At 40.8% G+C, this 23,984-nt stretch overlaps 1 protein-coding gene across 2 annotated transcripts in view; it reads right to left on the reverse strand.

Moving 5' to 3' along the window:
- Nucleotides 1-23,984, reverse strand: part of pex14 (peroxisomal biogenesis factor 14) — an 84,411-nt gene that overhangs the window by 23,308 nt on the left and 37,119 nt on the right. For both annotated transcript variants that reach the window (XM_006642085.3, XM_015337209.2), the window contains exons 4-5: nucleotides 10,935-11,060; nucleotides 4,042-4,127 (exon numbers count right to left, since the gene is read on the reverse strand). In XM_006642085.3, coding sequence (XP_006642148.2) covers nucleotides 4,042-4,127; nucleotides 10,935-11,060 — 212 coding nt within the window. The remainder of the gene's footprint in view (nucleotides 1-4,041; nucleotides 4,128-10,934; nucleotides 11,061-23,984) is intronic.

Consider the following 23,984-nt stretch of genomic DNA (forward strand, 5'->3'; position numbering starts at 1 on the left):
TAAAAAAAACAGCAGACAAACAGGTAAGGGATATTTTTAAGCCCACTTTTGTATATCTTAAGTATAAATGTTGCCCAAAGTAAGGGAAAAGAAAGAAATAGAAATATTCTAGATGAAGGCGTGTCCTGAGAATTGGTTTCAAAGCAGGATATTAAAGATTTCCCACCGCTGTGGAAGATATATCCAAAGGAATGGCAGAATAAGAAGAACATGGAATCAAACACAAAAGGACAAGGAATAAGATGAGCGAGGAGGAGATGCTTATCTGCAAGCCGCGTTCTTCAATGTAGGCCATGAAGACGTTCGCACTGTGACACACACGTGAACAACACATTTGGCCATAATCTACCCTGGAGGGATTGTGCTTTCAAACTGCATTTTTAAAAACAAGCTGCATTTAAAGTCATTGTCTTGTTGTTACATTCCGAGCGAAATGCTGAGCAAGAGGAGATGGCACAGATAATGCTGCAAAAGACCGGGTGATGCAATCAGTGCAAGTGGGACGACCTTCAGACCTGGGTCAGACTGCGCTTCACTCATGCAGTCATGCAGCGCATTTTCCTTCATTTCTCAAAAGAAACCTCCAAATCCAAGGTTTTAACACCATTCCCAAGCAGTATTTAAAATAAAAGGGTATTGCTCTCCTTCATTAAAAATGCATGACAATGATAAGCTTACCTGTCAACTCCTGTTTCTATACTAAGAATACAGACTTTGACTGAAAGGCAAGGAGATTACTGTAGACAGATTGTCATGCCAGAGGGCCTCCTCAATTTGGTCTTTTTTAGTGTCCTCTCATTTGCTGAGCAATAAATTTAGCGTTCCTCTTCATGAAGCAGGAACACACTTATCACAAGTAGAGCATATTAGTATTCTACTATGCATGACCTCTAGATGAAGTGACCAACAAACATTTCATCCTTTGAGGCAGAAGAAGGGCATTTAATCTAGCGCTGCAATAGACTCTCTTACTTAATTCAGCACAATTTGACTCAATCGTCTGTCTTTAGGCCAAGAACTGAACAACAAGGCTGACTTCAGGTCAGGACTGAGGTGAAATCATTAAGCGATTCTGCACACGCTCTGTCTGCGCTGCTCTGCTATCACACGCGTCAACCTTGAAGATAACAGCGTGCCGGGGAGAGCCGTGTGGAAGGGAAGAGAGCGGGGGAAAAGGAGCAAACGGGAGGCAGCCCTTTTCTCCAGGGGACGCAGCACTCGTTTCGCAGGGGTGCCGTCGCTCCCGAGACGTAACCCCTCAGAAAAGCAGCAGTTTTCCCTTCGCTTCCTTTCAGCCACCAAGCGAGACGAAGTCCTGGCTGAGGCTCTCTTGCTGACAGAAGATGAAGGACTGCAAGCTTAACGGCCCGCTACAGCGCTGGCGTCCTGTTCTGCTCGGTGTGGGGAACGGGTCCCCCAGCCGCAGGCTTCGGCTTCTCCTCCCCTGCCTCGCTCGCTGGCGGCGGGGGAGTGCACGCCGAGGCAGGGTTTTCACTCGTTAATAAACACTCTGAAGTTGAAAAAGATTAAAAGAGTGCCAGCACAGTGTAATTAATACGCTCGCTGCTGTGAGCCGTGTTTACAAGCTGTTCCATCGCATTAATAAAGTGTGCACTGTCCAGCCACATGGCAGGACCTGCTCCTCAGTATGACAGTAGCAGAGCAACCCCTTGCAGGAGAGCCTGTTCCAGGGGCAATGACCTGCTATCCTTTACTGATACAAAAGGAAAAGAAAGAAGCCTTACTGCACAGTGGCTTGAGAATATTTCTACAAAAGCATCTCATCTTTAAAACAGAATTTAGACTTTTTTTTGTGAAAAAAATAGGGTTAGGCATTCTTCTTTTTTTTATTTCTGGAGAGAATTAATACAATTTTTTTTCCCCAAAAAGGAACACAAAACACACTTCTGTCTCCCTATGAATGACGGGGCTGCGCCCCATCATCTTTGAGTCACATGCATGTTTTCAACTCCCAGACCCACTAACCAAAAAAGCAGAAAGATTTCCCTGGTTCAAACAAAAACCAAATGACTTGATCTAATCTTTTTAATAAACAATATTTTTTTTTCAAACAGTTATGAGTCATTTTGTCATGAGTCTCCCCTTTAAAAAAAAATCATCGCAGACTCATCTTTGATGTTCTTAACAGTCATTTGTGAAACTGAGCTCTCTCTATACAGGACTGGTGTTAATTTAACCTCCAGACAGTTTTCACCCTCAATTTTGCTCTGATGAAAATCATCATTTTTTTGTCACTTCACGTCTAGAGCTCTAAGCCATTTAATAGGCTCTGGACGCTGACAAAAGCAGAATGGGTTTTAACAGAAGTGGGCTACTGGTACGCTACGCAAAGCACTCACACAGCTGACTGACGCCAGCCACACACTCCTCTGACTGCCATGCGTCCACATGAAATGAAATGCTGAGCAAATTTGTAGCCTGAACCCCCAGTGAAAAGGCTAACATCCTGCCATGAGAACATATGAGTGCTGTAACCAGCAGTTACATGCTGCAGTCATCCCGGATAGCTGATGCAAACTTCTGCTCTACCTATAAAAGCACAGTAATTGTCTCCACATGGCAACAACCAGCCCAGCAGCATCAAGGGATTAATACGCTGTAATTTAAAAATAAAAAAACAAGGTTTCTGCGAGAGCGTAGGACCAGAAGCGCTCTTTATTGACATCAGAATATGATAAAAACAGTTGTGCTGACTTGCAGGGAGGAGAACGAGAAACTGGAAAGGATAAGTGTGAGCTGTGCTGGCAGATCGTTTCAGAAGCCAATGAAAAAAAAAGAGAAGAGAGAGAGAGAGATGAGCTCATGTTCTTGGGACAAATAAGGAGGCTGCCCACAGAGCCGATGAAGCGATCTATCGAATGTCTGGCCCTCTCGCCTTCTCGTCAAAAAGGTTTAGAAGTCTATAATGTAACCACAGATTCGAAAAATATAAATCCACTATTAAAAAAAAGTGCTGACAAGTACTATCGCATCTCCTAGGAAACTTTTAGAACTTCAGAAAAACAAACTGGGTCTTCCAACCACGTATAGCCCCCTCCTTGATAGTCTAATTGCCCTTCCTACACCACAGACAAATGGGGAGACATTTCCCCGCTCAGCGACACCAGTGTGTGCATTTGCCCGTTACAGCTGGGGATTTCTCACACAACGAGCACACCCCACCCTTCTCACAAAGCGCTGATTTCTTTGAAAAACGGAGAATGCGCAGCTACCACTCAATCGAGCCGAAGCTTTTTTTTTTAACTGTGCCTTTTTTGATGACCAGACGATGCGTTTCAGAAACATTAAGATGCAAAGAAAAGGAGCCTGTGAGGTTGAGTATGAATATCCGCCTATTTGCATATCTTATGCAACACCAATGTGTTCAGAACTATCAGAGCAGAACTGCACTAGATTACATTAGATCACTTTATTGGCCATATACAATTTCTTGTATTAGGAATTTGTGTTTTCGCATACCCCAACTTGCACAGAGCGCAGGGCCAGCCATTTATACGTTGCCCCTGGAGCAGTTGGGGTTAAGGGCCTTGCTCAGGGGCCCAATGGAATGGATTCCTCTGCCGACCACGGGATACGAACGGGCAACCTTTCAGCCACAGGCGCAGATCCTTAAGCACAGAGCCACCGCACAGTCCCAAACGACTAAATCTGAAGAGGATTTCAAATCTCCCCATGCAAATCTATCCCTTTATTTACCCCGGGCTGGAATGCTGCCCTTTCCCAGACATGTTACCAATGCAGTGTCTCCGGCATAGCTCTGCCTTAGTGCGTTACTGATGTGTACACCCCAGGCAAACACCAACCCAAGAGCCAGCCCTCCCGCTGCAAGGAGCGCCCAGATCCTGGACAGCCCTGGCAAGTGATGTCAGGCTGAGACGCGCATCCATCAGTGACAGGAAGCAATGTCCAGGGGGGGCCTGAAACGCCATTCCAGAAACCAACTAGTGTCTCTCTGCTCTTGCAAGTTCACTGTGGCTGCCTGCGCTGCTTTCGAGCTTTGCCATGAAAGGTGAAACGCACCTGGTAGAGCTGGTGGAAACCAAAGGCCATCCCCGCCATGATGATGGCCAGAGCACCATAGTCCCGCCACCTGGAGCTCGCAGCATCTAGAGGAAATACAAGAGCTCAGTCAGCGAGGGTGGTTTTAGACACAATGTGCCCCTTCAGCACTGGGCAGTCAGTGATCAATAACATAGGACAGTAACGATATACAGTGCAAAACCACCAGGGCTCAACAACTGATGAGCCATATTTTTTTCCCCAAAAAGTAAATAACAGAAAATGAAATCAACAACAACCACAAGGTAATACTATATATAAATATATTATTCTAACTTGGACCTATGATGTATTACTAACACAGAGAGAAGAGACTGCTGTTTTATGTTTAAGTCCCAAACAAAAGTATTTGGGGAGTCCAAAAAATAATTAAAATCAATTGTTCTACTGAAAGATACATTGGGGGTTCAATTTTATAATAACACAGCAGATTAAATAACAAGATTTTGAGATCTTAGATATTGAGATCTATGAAATAAGCTTCAAATAAAAACCAGCATGTATGAAAAACTAATTTCATGATATGACGTTGATTGCAGATAACATGTATTTCATATGTAATTAATTTGTTGTTCATTACTAACAGATGTAATTGAAAACATCACATGAATAATACATAATTATCAAGTGATGCAAAACAAATGAGAATGATTTAAAAAGCAAAATGAAGAATGAAACTGTCACAAATAAATAGCACAGCAGAAGTGACAGAGGCAGAAATAGCAGAGATGTAACTAGATAAAAAAAAGGTGAAATTATCAGAAAAATCACAGAACGCCTCCTTTTACAGGAAAAACCCTGTGTGGGGGCTATTTTGGACAAAAGACAAGGGAACAGGAACTACTGCAGCTGCCCCCATGCAAGAGGTTTTCAAAATGCAGCAGAACAATCATGTAAAGAGCTTTGCAAAATTCTTGAATTACTGCAAAATATCTGAATTGGGCCAAGAAATCCTTCCCGAAAAAGTCAGTGATACCTTAACAAGACGATTGTCTCTGTAGCAAAAAGGAAGATAGAAACACAAATAAGTAACTGGGGTTTTCCGCTGGTTTCTTGGAAGAAGCCTGATCGTTTGAAAAAAAATGTATATGGTCAGACAAATCTGAGAAAGTAGAAAAGAATTAAAAGCAATGTTCCTTTGGCCCCGTGTTGAACTGCAATGTGGAGTAGTGGTTAGGGCATTGAATTCTAGTCCCAGGTGATACACTGTTACACTCGCAAGCAAAGCAACAGGACTGTTATAGCAAACCCAGCTGTACAAATATGTTACCCAAGACAAAGAGGCTATTTTAACCCCTACAAAGCCCTAAATAACTCAATAACCATGGTAAGAGTGGCATGAGGATATTTTTTTCTTCTTCAGATCTAGGGTAACTTGGAAAATGGAGGAGAATCAGTAAGTCCTGCAAATTGAAAAGAAATGTTGCCATCACATATGGCACCCTTGTACGGAAAAGCTTGTACCCCCTAACCCGATGCCATCAGATCTCAGCAAGGTTGGGTCTGGCCATTATCGCAATGAGAGACTTCCAAGAAAAAAAAAAGGGTAGTTTCTGTAAGGGGGGGATAGTAGGTGACACTCTTCCATTCTGGACCAGAATTTCCATTCCAAACTAATGCCACAGTACAGTGACCAGGCATACTACTCTGCCAGAGGTGCCATCCTTCTGAGGAGGTCTTAAACTCAGAACCTGACTACTTGGTCATTGAAGATCTCCTGGTTCTTGGTGTCAGAGCAGAGGTATTCACCCCAGTGTCATAGCTAAATTTCAGCCCAGGCCTACACAGCCTGACCTACATCAAGTTTCCCCTTATAATGCAACTAGTGAAGCAGCTGCTCTGTGAACAACCAGCATTATTTTAAGGATGTAGCACAATTGGACCACCTCTTCCTGTCATTTAAGAAGTTAAACTGTGGAGATGGTGGTCATTTCTGTTGCCTGCTAAAATCATGAAGCACATCTTACCTCAGAGCTGTACTAATGACAGGCACAAATTTTAAAATGAGCTCTACTCTGACCAATCGCGCCACATTCTGTTCGAACACATTCATCACCAAAATATGATTCAGCAAAGCTGGCCACATCCCTTTGCTCGAAATTACCACCCGTTTACAGAAATTCCTGTTTTTACTTATCTCGACTTTCACTTTTTGTAAAAAAAAAAAATGAAAAAGGTCACCCAACTCAAAAGAAGAAATAAACAAGACAGAGACAAAAGCAGTGAAAATAGCTGCAAAAGTTGAATTTCCTGGCAGTAACAATACGCAAAGGAATTCAGTGTATGTGTATGTGTTTAAAAACTGATGAAAAAGAAAAAACAAAGGTTTAAACAAATTTAATTTTCTCAGGTATGAAATGGAACAAGGAAAAACAAACAGGCAAGGATGACCGGCCTGTAAATGATGCGGAGATTATATTTTGTCACGTCTTATGAAAAAGGAACATGCCACATCAATAATTCCACTGCCAGCACCTTCTTCCTTCACTGAAATGACATAAACTAAACGCAGTATTAGGAGTGGAAATGAGCCCCACAGCCTCAGGGAGTAATGCGACCTTCACTGTGGTTGGAACCATAACAATACTAATAAAAAAGGAAGTGACTTCTTCCTGCATAGCAAGGAAAATCAGATAAACGCTGCTCGTATTTACTTACCTGGCAACATGAATTGCAGTGCAATTGTTTTGCATACAGGTAACTGGTACAAGCTGAGCAATGTCCGGCAGGCTGCTAATTATAAACCCTGCTCTTGAAATGTACCATTAGTTACCAGAATTAGGGAAAACAAGAATGTTCAGCATGTTTTTGATCTATTAATTGGAGTCACCTGATGTTAGTGTATGACTTTATAGCTATTCTAAGGTGTTCGCCTCTAGCAGGAGGGAAACCTTGGTTTAGCTTGTAACTGTATCTGCATCGGAATTCTACACAATTGACTAAGTCCTAGACAGAGGCTGCACTGATAATTTGGTCCACTAATACAAACAAATGCTAAATCAGTAAAAGATCAATCAGAAGAGCTCTTGATCTTAACTTATGACCTGTCAGGACTTGAAAGTCCTGCCTGCAGAGAAAATCGGTCTACTGTGAATCTGGGCTTCTGGCTTGGGGGGACTGCAAAGTAATATTGTAGACATGAGATTGCAGCATCGAGGTGGACACTGGCCAGACCTCATCTCCCAGAGAGCCAGACTGGAACTGTGTGGACACTACATAAACTGAGTAGATCTTGGCCACACTCAAGGTGTGCACTCTGCAAAGTTTTCCATTGTGTGACTGAAAAAAAGGAGTTATGTTTTGAGTGTCACTATAAATACAGTAAATATAATGTCTTTTTTAACGAACTCTCGGATCACTGTCGCTGAATCGCAATTCAGTGAATCTCACTGATCATCCTTGAAAAATGTGTAAAACTGATCAATTATGTATTCAATGAGACAATTAATGCACACCTTGTAGAAAAGTATTATTCGACAACCTAATGACATCAGAATACTAAACACAGGTGCAGACAGGCCTGTGATTTCTAATCTCCACTGTCTGTAAATAGTTTTCTATCAAAGAAAGCACTCCAACAATATATTAATACTTCTTCATTTTTTAAAGCCAGACCAACAATTCTTTCCCTAAATACTTAATCCCACTTGAAAGACAAATTCTTATCCCTCACATCCTCATCATCTTCATTGAACAACGGAATGAGGTCCGCCTGTGAAGTCCTGTTTTCAGCTTCTTCACTTCCTCTTCCTGGCCTCCATACTGGTCTTCTCCTGCCTCTTGGAACTCCATTCCCAGTTTGGAATGTCCCCATTCTCACACGGCCATCCCTTCTTCCTCCTGTGCCCCCCCCCCCCCCCCGTCCCATCCCAAGATGTACATTTCCATCTCCGCCTATGCTTTTAGCTTCTGGATGAAAAATGACACGTGCCTTTGTTAATTTAACATCCCATTCCACAACTCCTAACCCAAAGTGGTTTTGTCTTTTTTGTGTGTTTGTCATTCAGCTGGAGTAGACTACACCTATAATCTTTGGAACTGCGAAAATGTTTCCAATTTTCCACTAGTCTTCCATTAGTAGAACGACAATGAATTCAGACCAGAAAAGAAATGACTTTTACTTTAATGGCACTTAGAGATCCACCCAATTCTCCACCTGCGGCACAAGCTCATTCATTGTCTTAGCTAGCTCTCGTGGGAAAAGCAAAAAATTAGGTGTCTGTTCTTAAAAAGAATAAGAAAAATGAACAGCAGCGGACTGTAGTTCCGGGTTCGATTTATAGACTATGTCCAAGCAAATATTCTACTTCATAAACTTAATTTATGTCAGTGAAAGCTCTAAATGATAAGAGCCACTGTCCATCAGAGCTGTCCCTCTGAGTTAAAAGATATGTTAGTTTTCTTACCCCAGGGACTGTTCGAGTATGGCCTCTGGGTACATCGCCAGTGAAGGATCAGCAGACTCAATCTGATGCCCCCACACTAACCCACGTGACGACTGCACTTTCTAAAATTATTTTCCTTTTTTTTTCTAATTAAGATTTGTATCCCTTGTAATCCAACAATGTGGTTTCCAAGGATTTGGCTAATGGCTTGTTTGAACTAGTCAGGCTGACTGATGCTTCTAGCAAATAATCTCATGTCAAATAAATGATATTTTATGTAATAAATTACAGCTACAACTAATTCAAATATCATTTATCAGATTTATTGTCATTCATGCAAAGTCTTGTTTCTTCAGATTAATCAAAACCAAACATTCTTTAATTTTTTTCCCTTGGTAAAGGTTCATTGCCAGTGCTTGGCAAGGAAATGAAGAGGGGGGAAAACAACCACAAAGACAGCACATAAAAAATCTCTACCCTCATGTGGAGGAATGCTCACTTGTGGAAAACAGGCAGAAATTGAACCTTTTTGCAACAGACACAGGAGATAAAGCATCCTGTGCATTACCAATAGTGAAAATTCCCCCCGATAAATTATCAGAACGCAAATCTGATTTCTGAACTTCACAGAAAGAAAAGCACATTCGATCCCTTGCACTTGCTTACACACACTGGGCTTCTTCAGAAAACCCCAGGTGGGCCAGATATGACTTCTGCACCACTGTGCTAAACTGAGCTAAATAAGGATTTAAAGAAGAAGGAAAAGAATGGGCAACTAAAACAGCTGAAAATTGAACATTTTGTAATGGAAGCAGTTTTTTGTCACATTAAAGCCACCCTTTACCACTGACTCAGCACAGTACGCTGTATAAGAAGTGAAATTAACCAAAGGAAAAAATAAATAAAGCTATGGAAAGTCTGTTGAGAGAAAACCGAATGTTCCTTTTTGTAAATTATGTCCTTTTTAAAAACATTTTAGCAGGCTTTTGCTTTTGCACGGTTGCCATTCAACCAAACCCCAGGTGTCACTGTGCAGGCGAAGGGAAGCCTGACGGGGCCTTCTGCTCTCTTATCTCTCCTGAGTTCAGCCTCTGCAAGAGAGACAATGCCTCAGCTCCTCCATCATGGAGGTCCAAAAAGGCTCCCATCTGTGGGCTCGTCACCTCCCACCCCCCCCCCCACCATCGCTTTTATTTGGTCACTTGAGCTGCGGAGCTCACATTTTCCAATCTTCTCTCAAATTTATTGGGTTCAAGAGAGGCCTAGCTGTCCTTCCACATGTTGAAAATAGAGATCAGAGTATCCATTACTCCGACAGAGATGAATGCAGTTCCCTACACGATACTCATGTAACAAGGACATCAAAATAGGTAGCCCTCTCTTTCTGAATGACCCATGTGTGAGAGATGCAACATTCTAACCTCATTATGCAGCTCGCTTATAGCCGTTTTGATATAAAACCCACTATATCCAGGATGGAACCTAACTACATTGCATCCCATCAACACCACTTTCATTACAAAACATGAAATGCTTGGGAGTCAAGGACAGTGTTATAATAAATGAGGGTGGAATATATCTAAAAATCATTGTCATACAGGTTAGGCATTACACAGACTTCATTCTGCATTGGTAAATCAGCAGGCAGCGCTCATAACCTCTGGGTAATAAAGATACAGGTTGGGAACCTGCTGGAGATCTTCCTATGAGAGGTGGTGAGAGAGTGGGATGTTGTGCAGAGTAGGTGCAGTTGGATCCATTTGTTAAATAATTACTGTAGTAACAACATCTGTGCCAACATCATGATGATTGGATTTTTTAACAGCTCATCAAAGATCTGATGCTAAAGGAAGGGTGTTCACAGAGTTATAGCATATATTTTGCATCAATGTATTATGAAACCTCTGTTACGTGATGCCTCAAGTGTACAACAAAAGATATCTATCAGCTTAGAGTAGGAAGTTGCAGTTCACTTTTTAAATCTCTGAATGATTAATTAAACTGATTCACTGTCAGTATCAGAGCTCCATCATTTGACTTATATAAAAAGCATATCAGCCAGCTTTTTTTCTCACTATACTCAGTAAAGTCAAAAGCAAGGATTTCTGCATTCAGTAAAAGCAATTTCTGCATTTAGGCTAAGCATGCGTATTGATTTACAACAGGGGTATCCGATTCCGTTCCTGGAGGGCTGGTGTGTCTGCAGGTTTTCTAGGTCTCTTTAAAGCAGCACCAACTCCATTTGTTAAGCTGGTCCAATTAAGCCAATTAAGCCAGGTGTAATGAAAACCTGCACTCCCAAGACAAGGACTGGATACCCAAGCTAGGACTGTAGAGTTGAAGCACACAGAAGAAAGTAATTTAGTGTACTGCGCAGTTAATCCAGATCAGCCTGCTGATGACCGCAGGGCTCTTGACTGTCAAACCAGGATACCGATTGTGCAAGAGCCAGGCAGCTCTGGTACTCACTGTACTGCACGGGGGCCAAGTGAGGAGGATGCAGCAGGTGCTGGGGGCTGGCAGGGGCCACAGGGAGGGGCTCTTCGGTACTGCCTGAACGCTGGAGAGCCAGGTCCACTTCCTCATCTGTCAGACCTGGGTGAGAGGATACACCCGAGATTAATAGACCCACAATACAAGCCATTTTTATCAACCACTCTTACATGCCACATTCTCGATGCAATACAGAATTTCAGGTGAATTTTCAGGTGAACACAGGCCTCCACTGTGTCCTTTCACAAGCACTTGACCTTGAGATTGTTTAATGCCAAAACTGGCCATCAAAACCAGACTGCTATGGAAATAGTGCATTACCATTTACGGAAAAAACATTTCCCAGAAAAATACCAAATAGAGAACAAGTCTAAAATCCAATGTGTTATCTCCATTTCAAATGTGTTACAGAATTTTTCAATGTCACAATAATTCAATCTTAAGAGTACTGAATAATTTTACTAACAATTAAATTGAAAAGAGCTCTATTACAGTCTGTTTTTGCAAATTGCACACCATGTTCATTTGTACTAAAAGTAACCTTACTGTTGCAAAGGTAAGATTTTGTTGCTATTGTTTTGAAATAGTCTAAAACTTTTTATAGACAAGGGAAAATCGTGCATATCAAATAGTATACACTGCATTTCAATCATACCAAGGAAATAATTAAATAAGGTATAATTGTTTCACATAACACCACAGGAAGATAAAGGAACAGGACCTTCTGAATTTCACAGCATTCAGTAATGCCAGTATCGCCTACAATACAATTCAGTTAAAAAGAAAGGAATGGTTCTTTGCAATATACTTTTTAATGATTCAGTTCAAGTGTCAGAAAATTGTGAAAGCACTGGAGGCAGTAAATGAGCTTAAAGGAAAAGGTTTTTCAAAAAAGCAAAACATGGTCTACTGGAAAGACACATTTAGTTAGCCATCTTAATGCTTTTTCAATCATCCATCACAGATGACTTTGTCTCCAGTGGGCTAAAAGCCAAAGGTATGTCAGTTGCATACCTGAATTTTGAGAAAATATATGTACCTTAATTGACATGAAGTGCTGCACTCCTCAGCAAACAAACCGAATAAAACAGTGCCCTGATATTTTCTGGCACGCTACAATAGACTTACAAATGTGACAGACCTTAACAATACTTAACAAGACACTGGTACAATACTTAACAAAAGCACTTCCTACACGGCACTGCTAGAACTAGGTGACTGACAAGAAACAGCTGTGGTTTCATTTAAATACTTTTAGTTCCCACCCGTTTACTGAATTAATTAATACCTAATACTGTACTTATGTGTACGTGTGGACTGAATATTTTAGCACTTTGGTATCCTGTGCTGTCCGATAGATATGAAAGCAGATTCACGTCTGGTTCTCGTAGTTCGTTTCTTGCTTTATTCTTCTCACCTCATCTTCCACATATTCAACCAGTATTTAAAATCAAAAACACAACATGGGCGGGGCTCCTGTCCCAGTTAGAGACTGCGTGCGTGGGAGGCAGCTACTGAACGCGCGGAGTGCATGATTCACATTTACCCTCTAGTGCCACTGTGGCATTGATGGAATTTCAACCTTCTGCTGGCTTCATAAAATGATCATTCATCCAGCTCTGCGATCTTTTGGGCACGGGTCACAAAAATGCACGAGAAACACTCAGAGCGGGCTTGGCCCAGTGCAAGCATGACGCAAGCTGGACACTTTCCTAGACGGAGGCAGAAACAAAAAATGTTGAATAATTTAAGACACGACTGGCTGTGTGGTCTTGATGCCAGTCAGCTGTGGCCAAGGCAGATGCCAGTACACATGTAGCATGGCACGATGCTGGGTGTACCAGTCAGTGTCCGGCGTCCAGTAAGCTATAACTTCTACTAGAATTCTGATCTGCAGATTTATCCAACCTCACCAGACACAACGGGGACAGACTATTGAGTGTGGAGACAAGTATTTATTTTACTGTTAGAACCCTCAATAAAAATTTCCTTTAAACGATAAAATTTGCCTTGTTGAGGAATATATAATTTCCCTTGCAACGTCCGTATTATCCGTGTACTTTTCTCAAGGGGAAACGAACCCCCAACTCTTGTGACAATCCTGGCTCTGTAGTTTACCCGGCCTGTGATTTCTAAGGAGGAGGTGGTGGGTGGAAGGACAAGGAAAAAAAAAAAACAACAACTACAAGCAAATCAAATTTAAATACAAAAAGGTGGAAAAAAAGGGAAATACGAAATTTATTACTGTATCCAAAACCTGTGGAATAACCTTTAAGACCCCTATTTCCCATCGACCTACTCCTAGATGAATTTTTTAAAAACATAAATTACATCTAATGACGACACCGTAAAAAAGAACAATAATGGAAAGCTATTCTGTATTTCATTATACTGTATTATTTCGTGCACCTGATACACACAGGCCCTGTTTATGAGTTAGTGCATTAGCAGATGCTGAACTGAAGCATTTGCTTTGACCTTGCTCTTCTCATTGGGGCATGAAATTACGGTGGTGGCACCTCAATATTACAGCTATAAATACTGTAAACTGCATATCTGGGCTACGTTTTCTATTGTCTTTCAACATAAACCTGATCGGTATTTATTTAAAGGAAAACCCATTGCCCGTCAAATAATTTATGGCTCTGTTTTTCCAGGCTTTCTATTCATAAGGCTTTTTTTTTTTTTTAAAGGCACACAACCTCTGTGTGAAAATGGCATTTCTCCCAGTTTTGGCACTTCTGAGGTTTATGGGTTAAGAAAACAAAATTGAAAAAAAAAACCCATACCAGACAACCAATTATAAAATTGCTTACTAAAATATTTTTTGGTGCTAAAAGGTGAGTGTTGTTTTATCGTTCCACACAGCCTGAAATATTAAGTTGTCCTTGACTTAAGATTACTTACATTTTGAATCTGAAATAAAAAACAATGTCAAGGGTTGTAAATAGATGGAGGTCGACGGGTTACTGGAGGCTAGTATGCAACTTTAACCCCTTTCTTGCATGGCTTCTTGTAGCTATCCAGGCAGCCCGGTCTTCTGCAATTACAGTTTTGCTTGACACCTGCCTTCTTTAAATAACCGCTGCTTTCAAAGTTGATCCATTCATGTATTAAAAAAGGGCACTTGGAGAATGTGAGTCTGTGTCCAAGTATTACTGCCGGGCTGTAACAACGAGATGGGGGACAGTAAGGGTCCAGGTGACTTAGCCAGGCCCGGTATTACAACCACGCACTGTATGCGATGCACTTCCCAAGGCCTAGTAGAGATCCACATTGTCCAAAAAGCAGCCTTGCGCTTCTCCTTCCCATCATCTAACTACCTGCGCCGGCTTGATGCCAGGAGGGGGAACCAGCTTCTCAGGCCTTAAACAGTAAAGAAAAAAGAGCACCCAGAGTCATTTCCATGCCTAACTGCTCTCCGGTCGCCAGGCCCGCAGGAACAACCGCAGGAGGCAATGGTAGATTTATTCCTACCTCTGGTGACATAGGAAGAAAAACGCCATAAAACATCTCAAAGGCCTTCTTCAGACCTTCCTTTCCAATTGAACATCTGTGATTCCGGTTTGAGATGGCAGTTCACTAAGAGAAAACAAAGGGCAACGCTGCACGGCGGACTGTTCATAAATTCCCCCCTCTGGAGTGCCACAGCGCAGCTCATAGGGCACTACAGGAGGTGTCTAATCAGTGTAAGCCCTGCCAGAGGAGGATTTATAAACGAACTAACCACAGGTATATGAAGGAACGTGACCCTCAATAATTTATTCATGACAAATATGACCAAGCTTTGCAAAGCAATTCTATTCAGATTACAGTATAGAAATCTTTACAATAAAGAAACGGTATCCAATGTGTACATATTTCTGTTATATGTTTGTTGTTCTGATTTCATCGGGGGAATGAATACATTTACTGTAGGGAGCTCTGCATCTCATACTCCTCTCTTTACTGTTTCGGCAGATGAGGTCCTTGGCTTATGTTGAAAAAACCTCACCCTGGAGTTAAACTGCATGATTTCTAACTTTCTCCTGGAGCCCAGCTGCAGTGACTAACCTACTGAGGTCATGTCAACATCTGACACAGACTGTCTCAATTACATCAAGAAAAGCCATTCAGTTTTATGGTGTATTGATCACGAAGAGTCTTACTGAGAAATTAATATACTGTACGTCCAACTAAGCAATGACATAAAGTCTTCAAATAGTCCAAAAAGTAATCTCCAAAACACTAAAAAAGTACTTTCTTGATGACCTTGTATGTGTCTGAAACTCTATTAATCTTTAATTGAGGCATCCTTCGGAAAAACAGACTTTATTAAGAGCCATAAATTTTGAAAACATCAAGCAAGGGAATGAATACAGAGCAATTTGATGTTTCATTAAGAGGACCCTACAGGATACAGTTTGATCACCAAATGAAATCACCCTTCTTTGTAAAACGAATGGATGACAAGCTATATTCATAAAAGACAATTCTGTGACTTAGAAGGTTTTGGAAACTGTACATCTTAATTTTGCTGATCATTTTCATTTAAGATTTTAAATAAAGGAGATATGAATCTGAACGAGACGTTAAAGAATTGCACTTGTTTTCAATTTCAAGCCAAAAAGGCATTTTTTAATTTTATATACATTTCGTATTGCATTTTACACATTTAAACTGCATAAGACGTCCCTTAGGAAAAAAAAAAATTAAAACGCCTCCCTCAGTACACATTAAACATAAAGGCTTGTATGTAAATAAAACTGAGAGGAGGACTTATTTTGTATAATATTTGCAACATGCAGTTAAAGTGCTCCCAATTTTCCCCTTCATCTGCACATACAAATGTGTTGCTGCTTGAGGAATGCAATTTAAATTTCCTCCTGCAAGGAGATGGCATTGTTTCATTTTATGTGAGCTTTGACATTTCTGCCTGTTAATATAGAGAGAAATCATGAAATATTTACATAAATATTACATTAAACTGTATTAAGAATTAAGACATATATTTACGCTTGCGTCTGCTGATGGAACAGGGTTGACACTTGGAGGATTCGGCTGCTGGAATGATGATCGAGCTTGTTTGTCCTGGGAGAAGATGAGGGTGGGGGATGGGGCTTTTTTCGTCTGTCCTTATTTGCTTAAAAACGCGTAGGGCCTGGATTATGCAGTGGGTAAATTCTTGGGCACTTCCTGCCCCAGGGAGCCTGGGTTCAAACCCATACAGCAGGGGTGCCCAGTCCTGACCCTAGAGGGCTGCTGTGGCTGCAGGTTGCCTGAGTCTGGGAGGCGCTGTTCAAATTGTCCAGTTAAACCAGTAACCAGCTCGTTAAAAGCAGAGCTGGAGTGGAAACCTGCACACACACTAACTCTCAGGGACTGAGCGCTGTGCTTCTTGTAGAAAAACACAAACACGGGGAAACAACTGGAAATCAGAAGGGTGTAGGGTGGCAAAAAACCTGCACTGATGTGTGACAAGGGTGGCAGGTGTCTGTTTTGTTTTTAAGATGGGAGATCCCAGGCAACATAACAACACACTTTGAAGAGCAGGATCGCAGGCCTTCAGAGTAACATAAAAGAGCACAATTGGTTTTGAAGTACTAGCTGGAAGGTCACCTCCATATCTAGCGCCGCTGTAGTGTCACTGTCGTTCTTTTGACTCCAGACCTTATGTGTGTTTCTGATTTCTTATGCGTGGCATAAGGATGTGGTAATCAGACCATTCTCTTTTGGTTGCTGTTCCACCCGGGCACTGTAAATAACTAAGGCTAATTCAATTACTTTTTGCAACCCATTGCAAAACTGACCTTGCATTAAAGGTCTTTTTATTTTTTAGTTGAAGGAGCTGGTCACTCCTGTTTCAATAACACACACAGTGGAAAAAGGCACAAAAAACAATGTAAAAGTCCCTCTATTAATCCTTTAACTCCTACATAACACAAAAAAATATCATGGGGTGGGGGGGTGAGGTAGGTTCTTGGGCAAATAAAGACTGAACGTCACTGGGAAATAGCAGCGTCAGCTTTGCAGAAAATGTACGTATTTTTCTGAGAATCTTCTCCAGAACTGCCAAAAACACACCTGACTAATATGAAAACCAGTTCAGAGCATCTATTATCGTAACTGTAAATAAAAATGTTTACCCTTTTCACTTCCTGTACACAGAATGAACTGGCTATATCCCACACACAATAAACCACTTTATTAAAATCACAGCTGAAACAAACTCCCTTCAATTTAATTAAAAAATCTGTATTTCACAACAAAACTTATCACTTTTATGACAAACTATGACTAGGCACTAGATATGGAAATTAAACATGAAAGAAAGTCAGATAACTAAAACTACCGTACACATTCAAAAGGAAACAAAAGGAAAATTTAAAACCACTCTTTCAAAATGTCAATACAAGAAAATACATAAAAATGGTATTAACATTTTTCTGGATGACTTTAATTAAACCATGAGTAATATCAACCATTAGCAACAAATGTTATGTTTAATTTTATTACCATAGCCTAGGCCTGTCCCTAACCCTAATTAATAGCTATAAGCAGTAAACAGAGAAAATTAAAGGTCATCACCATAATTATTGAGCTGTAACTCCTGGTACAGTATTTACTGCATAGTTTAATATGAAGCATGCCAATCAAAAAGAATTTAGAATTAATAACTCTGTAATGGATTAATAAAACTAACGAAGATGTGAACAACATATCAAACTGTGTGCTGCAACACAGTACAAGGCCCAGAGGAAGAAGAAAAGATTTTGCCAACTCAGCAGGATATAGAAAAAAAGGTACATTTTATGTTAAATTTAATAAACCAAAATTGCTTTGAGATTAGTCAGCAGTTTGCCTCTAAAATTACTTTTTTTAAATGCAAGAGTCACTTTCAAAGTGATACAACTGCTCAGTGACATAATTGCATTGTTCAAGGTGAAATTCTATTGGAATGGTCTTTGCTGACAGGGTTTTTTTCTTAAACATGTAAATTTACAGACAGATCATCTGAACCAAATCTTACTTAAATCTTTAAGATTGTTAAAAGCAATCACAGGAAGTGTAATTCATAGCAAAACACATCTTGTCCAAAAAACATTGTGTATGGTACAGTGCTTAATTCTGTTCTTGAAGCAATAAACTCATATTTTCAAGTCTGATTTCACCCAAAACAGAATGCTCATTCCATTCAAAATTAAACTCCACAGAAGAGAGGCCAATGTAAAAAACTGTAGCCTTTCAGCCAGTCAGGAGCATGTTTGAAAACAGTTCTTGGTGTCTTCAGTTTTAGACAAGTTTTAGATCACATGTATTTTTTTTCTCAATTTGAACAATGTTCTCCTGTTCAATTTGGGTGTTACCAGCGAGGCAAAGGCAGGCTGTTAAAAAAACAAACACTGCTCAGCTTCTAACAGCTTTTATTTTTTCGAAAAATAAAATTTAAGCAACTAAGTGCCTATTAAGTTACAGAGGCCCCCATAAAGTTGCACTTTCAGAGACTGGCATACATTAACATTGACCCACCGATGGTCACATGGTCTGATCTGACACAAGGAACTTCCAGAGGTCTCTGTGTGCCCCTAATGTTCATTCCAAGTTGAGCAATGTCAAAGAATCAGCAGAGGCATTAATCTTCCACTTTATTTATAATTAGTAATAACTGCATGCTCAAGATATTTTGGTTTTATGTCAAGTGTGTGAAATGTAAAACTAGAAGTACAGTACTTTTACTGTAATTTAACTCACATTTCACCACACCCTTGCCATACCGATCTGTATGAGCCTTTTCAGTTCTTCATGAAAAAATTGCAAAGGTTTCCTCTTTCAACAAATACATATGGATATAATTATTACTATATTGTCCTGTTTAAGCCACCATTACTTCATGAATTAACTAACTTAGGTTTAAGCCAACAGCAAGGGAAACAATATACTACACAGACTGTAACATTATTTGGAGCGGTCCTGTGTTGCTTCACTACTCAACCTTGTGTTGAGTTGTCCCTGATGCACAGTGGAATTCAGAGTGAACACAAGGGGAAAATGCACGAGCTTTGATGTGCGCTCCCTTGTCACAGCTACAGGCAAAATATAGTGGCTGCTTTTATCAATAACCTCCTGGTTACAACAAGACTTTGTAATTAAAAGGTTGGTGACCCGGAAAGCATGCCCTGATTCCAAGAATCCCATTCACGTGAAAAAAACAACAACAACATGAAATTACAGAAGTAATATTACTCGTTCCAACCTCTGAGCATATAGACTTACTGGTGATCACTGTGCCCAGTGGGGAAAAGAGGTAAAGTCCAGACCAGAGCTCCTCCTGGTTTCTACAGTGCACATGACTCCCCCCTGGAGATAATGCCAGTCCAGTAGGAAGGCTATACTGTACTTTTTGGGGGTCCCCAGGCTTGCTTGCCCTCTCCCATCTACTGCACCTGCGTGTTCTTTTCTTCTGACACCTCAAGGAACACATCAGACAAGCCCGATGAACAACCGATAAGAAAGGCTGCAAACAAGAGGACATTCTTCCCATTTAGCTCATTTGGTTGTCACTAGTTAATTAATCCCAGGATCCCGGTGTCAATACAACACAATACAACAATAGAATAATAATACAATTGCTTGCACTTATATAGCACTTTTCTGGACACTCCACTCAAAGCGCATTACAGGTAATGGGGATCCCCTCCACCACCACCAGTGTGCAGCCCCACCTGGATGATGTGACGGCAGCCAGAGTGCGCCAGAGCGCTCACCACACACCGGCTATCAGTGGGGAGGAGAGCAGAGTGATGGAGCCAGTTCAGAGAGGGGGATTATTAAGAGGCCATGATTGGTAAGGGCCAATGGGAAATTTGGCCAGGACGCCGGGGTAACACCCCTACTCTTTTCGAGAAACGCCCTGGGATTTTTAATGACCAAAGAGAGTCAGGACCTCTGTTTTACAGCTCATCTGAAGGACGGCGCCTGTTTACAGTCTAGTGTCCCCTCCACTATACTGGGGCATCAGGACCCACATGCTGGCCTCACTAACCCCTCTTCCAGCAGCAGCCTTAGTTTTTCCCAGGAGTCTCCCATCCAGGTACTGACCACACCTGCTGAGCTCCAGTGGGCTGCCAGCTGTGAGTTGCAGGGTGGTGGATGGCTGGGTAGCTTGTACTACACTCCCACAAGTGTCTGTGTATAAACATGCTTCCTGTTCACGGATTTAAACATATTTCCCTGTTCTTTCCACTTTTTTTGCAGTTAGTAGTTAAACACAATACCCTCTGGTTTGTGTCTCACTTCTAAATGCAAAAAAGGCCTCTGTCAGTGCCTTTGAGGATTCCATCTGTTTCCACATCATCTAAAAACTAAGCTAACGGATGATAAATCAGAATACAGCATGCAGTTTTTTTTGGATAAGGTGTTACATAAACAGCAATATACTAAAACTGTACAGGCTCTGGTAGTTTTTTCAGAGTCAATTCTGGTCCAATAGCGTTGCTCTAATGCAATAAACACATAGAGTAGTACTTCTATACTAGGTGTCCAATGATGCATCTGTCATATTCTAAAAGAGATAACAAATAAACGATAATTTCTGGGAAAATAAACAAAACATCCCTGTGAAATGTAGAACTATATTATTAAACTTGTAACAACACATTCTTGTTCAATTTTGTTAAGAGGTGGTTTTCTCTTGAGGTACTACTGTGATAGTAGACTCCCGTGTGAGTGAAAAAATAATACAATTGACATACTTTTGTGTGTCATCTGATACATCTAGCAGGGGAGCATGTATATTAATTAAATAATGAAAACAACAGCTTACTTCAGTGCTGGGTAAAATGTACTAAAATAGCAAGTAACAGCTGAAAATGAGAAAACACTTCATTTGCTTGGAAGTTTGAATACAGGGGGAGAAGAAGCGACACTGTCTTGGAGCAGCGCCAGATCTGAGAGTGAAATAATGAACTGAAAAGGAGCTAATGTAATGCTTGAATCTTATAACTGTGACAATTCAGTAATCTCTGGTTTTACGTTTATGCCAGTACTCTAACAAAAGACTTAAACAAATACACTAAACACATAAAAGGAGACAAATGAAAATAGATCTGGGATTAGTCTTTGGATTTGCAAAAGTAGAGTTTTCTGCCTTTATTTTTAGGCTGGCTGACAGGGTACAGACACATGACTCTTGGCTTAAGGTGCCTTTTCTACCATAAGATATAGGTATTGTCCTGGGACTGTAGTGGGCAGGACTGGGATATTGTACTTGGAAGGTATCCCTCACAGCGCTCGAGTCCCAGGTTTGATTCCCACCTGAGAGCTGCATCATCACTCTGTATGTGAGGAGTTTTCCTCACACAGCCCAAAGACTCGCAGTCCAGGTTACCTGGCCTCTGCCCCCCACGTAGATGTGTGTGCGCTCCCTGCAACCGGCCGACCACCCATTCAAAGTGCAGTTCCGAGAGGCGACAGATAGCCACCACCCCCTCCAAGGACAGGACCTTTACAGACACTGGGTGGACAGCAGATGCAGTTAGAGGTGCTTTTGTCTTTCCAAGGGCATACCGTATTTCCCCTGTCCAGGGGTGCTGCAAGGGCCACTCTCTTTGTGTGGCCAAGATGGGACCCCAACTTCTGTACTTCTGTACACCTAAAGCTTGCACCAGGACCGGAGAGGATGCTAGCCAATTCCCTACAAGCCATGACAAAACAAACACTACAGAAAGTGTTGTTTGAGGGTTGTTAACGTGCTAAGTTTAAGATACTTTATTTTTTAACACACTGCAAGCAATCTCACAGGATCTGACGGCTGTGCTGTACGGGTGTTGTGAACAGGAGCACAGCAAATTTCACAAAATGTTAACATCGAAAAAGCTAAATTCTGCTAAACTCTGTGTCCGTTATATGATTAAATATATCTATGTGAGGGAGAGGGGGTCAAATTGTTTGAGATTTAAGACAAAACACACAAGAAGAAAATCCGCCAAGTCCAATTCAGAGTCCAGAACTTCCGTTATAACTGGTCACCTCTATTGGCTTAAGCGAAAATAGACAGTACTGAATAATTTATCTGAAAATAATTAAGCAAATAATTTAAAGGATGACTTACGCGTTAAAAACTGCCCTTTGAAGTTAAAAGGTAAAGCTGTGTTTATATCAGTTTATTAGCAAGAAAAAAATGTCTTCAATTACCACAGCTGACTCAGACTTCACTGCAAAACATGTCATTTTGTCAAAGTGGTTCCTTTGCTGTTGAACTCATTTAACTGACTAGAAGATCACAATATGAAGGCGCATAAATATTTTATGTACTTGTACAAGCATTGTTATTGACACACTGAAAAAGATCTTTCTCTTTCGGGGCTTTAATTTTAAAAAACTGCAACCTTAACATCTAATTCTGTGACTAACTGGGTTTTGTTTGTGAAACGCTCGCTGGCAAAATTGTATGTTTGTCTTCAAACAGTTTTAGTGTTTGTTTGGTTGACGTGACTCTTGTAGAGCGAAGTCTTAAATTATGAATAAACCTAAATTGTGAATAATGAGAAACACTGATCTTGGAAAATTCAAAAGACATCAGAGTTATAATAGCCCAGTGATGCATAGAATAGCAGCCGGCAACAATAGATTTTGTCTCAGGTTACCTCTGGTAATCATTCTGCTTTTAGGCTCACTTTTCACTGCCTCATTGCTTCAATGATAGAGCTGAAATCCCAAAGCTTTTATGATTAATTAGTCCCCATAGTCCACAACTCTTTCAGTAAAGAATTGAAAGAAAAATATTTCATATAACTGCTATACTGTGGTAGTACAGCCTGAGTTGGAAGTCTGAAACACAAAGCACAACATTTTTCAAAAAGCCCTACCCGCGTGGGTCTTAATGTAAGCTAAACAGACACACAGCTGAAGTGTCTCTTAAGATAGGTTACATTCCTTTGTTTTAATGGAACTTAAAGAACAATATTAAAAATTCTACTTTTACCGGGACAGCAACTGTTAACTGAATAAAAGAAAAGGCTTAAAGAAGGACCTTGTTGTCATCAGGCTGTGATCTACAAGTATTTTAACCCCTTCAGCACCATGATGCGCACAGGTGCATCAAAGCAAGGTGCACAAAGAGCACCACTCATACTCATTTTCTTTTGAATTTGATAAGCAGTTTTCAAAATCTGGTGCCTAGAGAGGGAATTCATTATCATCCCAGAGTTTAATGAGTTGGGATAACATGAGTTTTCAAACTTGAAAATCCAATGCGCCCACAGTTTAAAAAGGCACAAGTGAAGAAAACAAGTGACTGGCAATGAAAAATGTTAGTGGAGCCCAGTTTTAAACTGTTTACTGGGCTAGTGGCAGCAACCAGAAAATTAAGTTGCATTGACAGGCAGTGAATAAAAACAGGAACTCACTCAGAGGTTGACGATGTTAAAGGGAAGTGTGAATCTATATTGATATTAAAAATTAATTTCATTTGCAAACAAATCCAGAAGAGAGTGCAAACAAGACAAATTTATTTTTTTTGGTCAAAACACCGTGTATGTGTAGCAACAGCATTAAATATGCAGAAACAATTCAATCTGCATGCAAGCAGATTTTACGTGTTTTGTTTCTGAAGTAAATCTTTTTACACTGCTCAATGCTGCCTTCTGCTTTAACGCCACGTGGTTATGACAGCAAGTTAAATAAATAAAAGCCTTTAAATGCTGGGAGCACACACAATTGACAATTCCATTGAAAGTGCAGGGGGATTTGTCAATATGAATTTTCTGCATCCCAACGAAGTGAACTAGCAGTTTGGTTATTCATCTGCCCCGCTCAGTCCATGGGGCTCTCTTTTGAGCTTGACCTCCACCTGACCTTAGAGGCCAGAGAAGCTTTGCCTTGACCTTTGGCCTTAACAGCAGGTGACCGCTCAGGCGGCACGATGGACACCTAACGCCAATGTCAATCCCCACCCCTTCTGTTCGACTGGGAAGCCAATAACATTAACAGGAAGGTTTCCAAAAAAACAATTAGAAGTCTGAAAAGATCTACCAAAATCTCAATGGC

The sequence above is a fragment of the Lepisosteus oculatus genome, chromosome 25, assembly GCF_040954835.1.
Source record: "Lepisosteus oculatus isolate fLepOcu1 chromosome 25, fLepOcu1.hap2, whole genome shotgun sequence".
NCBI classification, from domain to species: domain Eukaryota; kingdom Metazoa; phylum Chordata; class Actinopteri; order Semionotiformes; family Lepisosteidae; genus Lepisosteus; species Lepisosteus oculatus.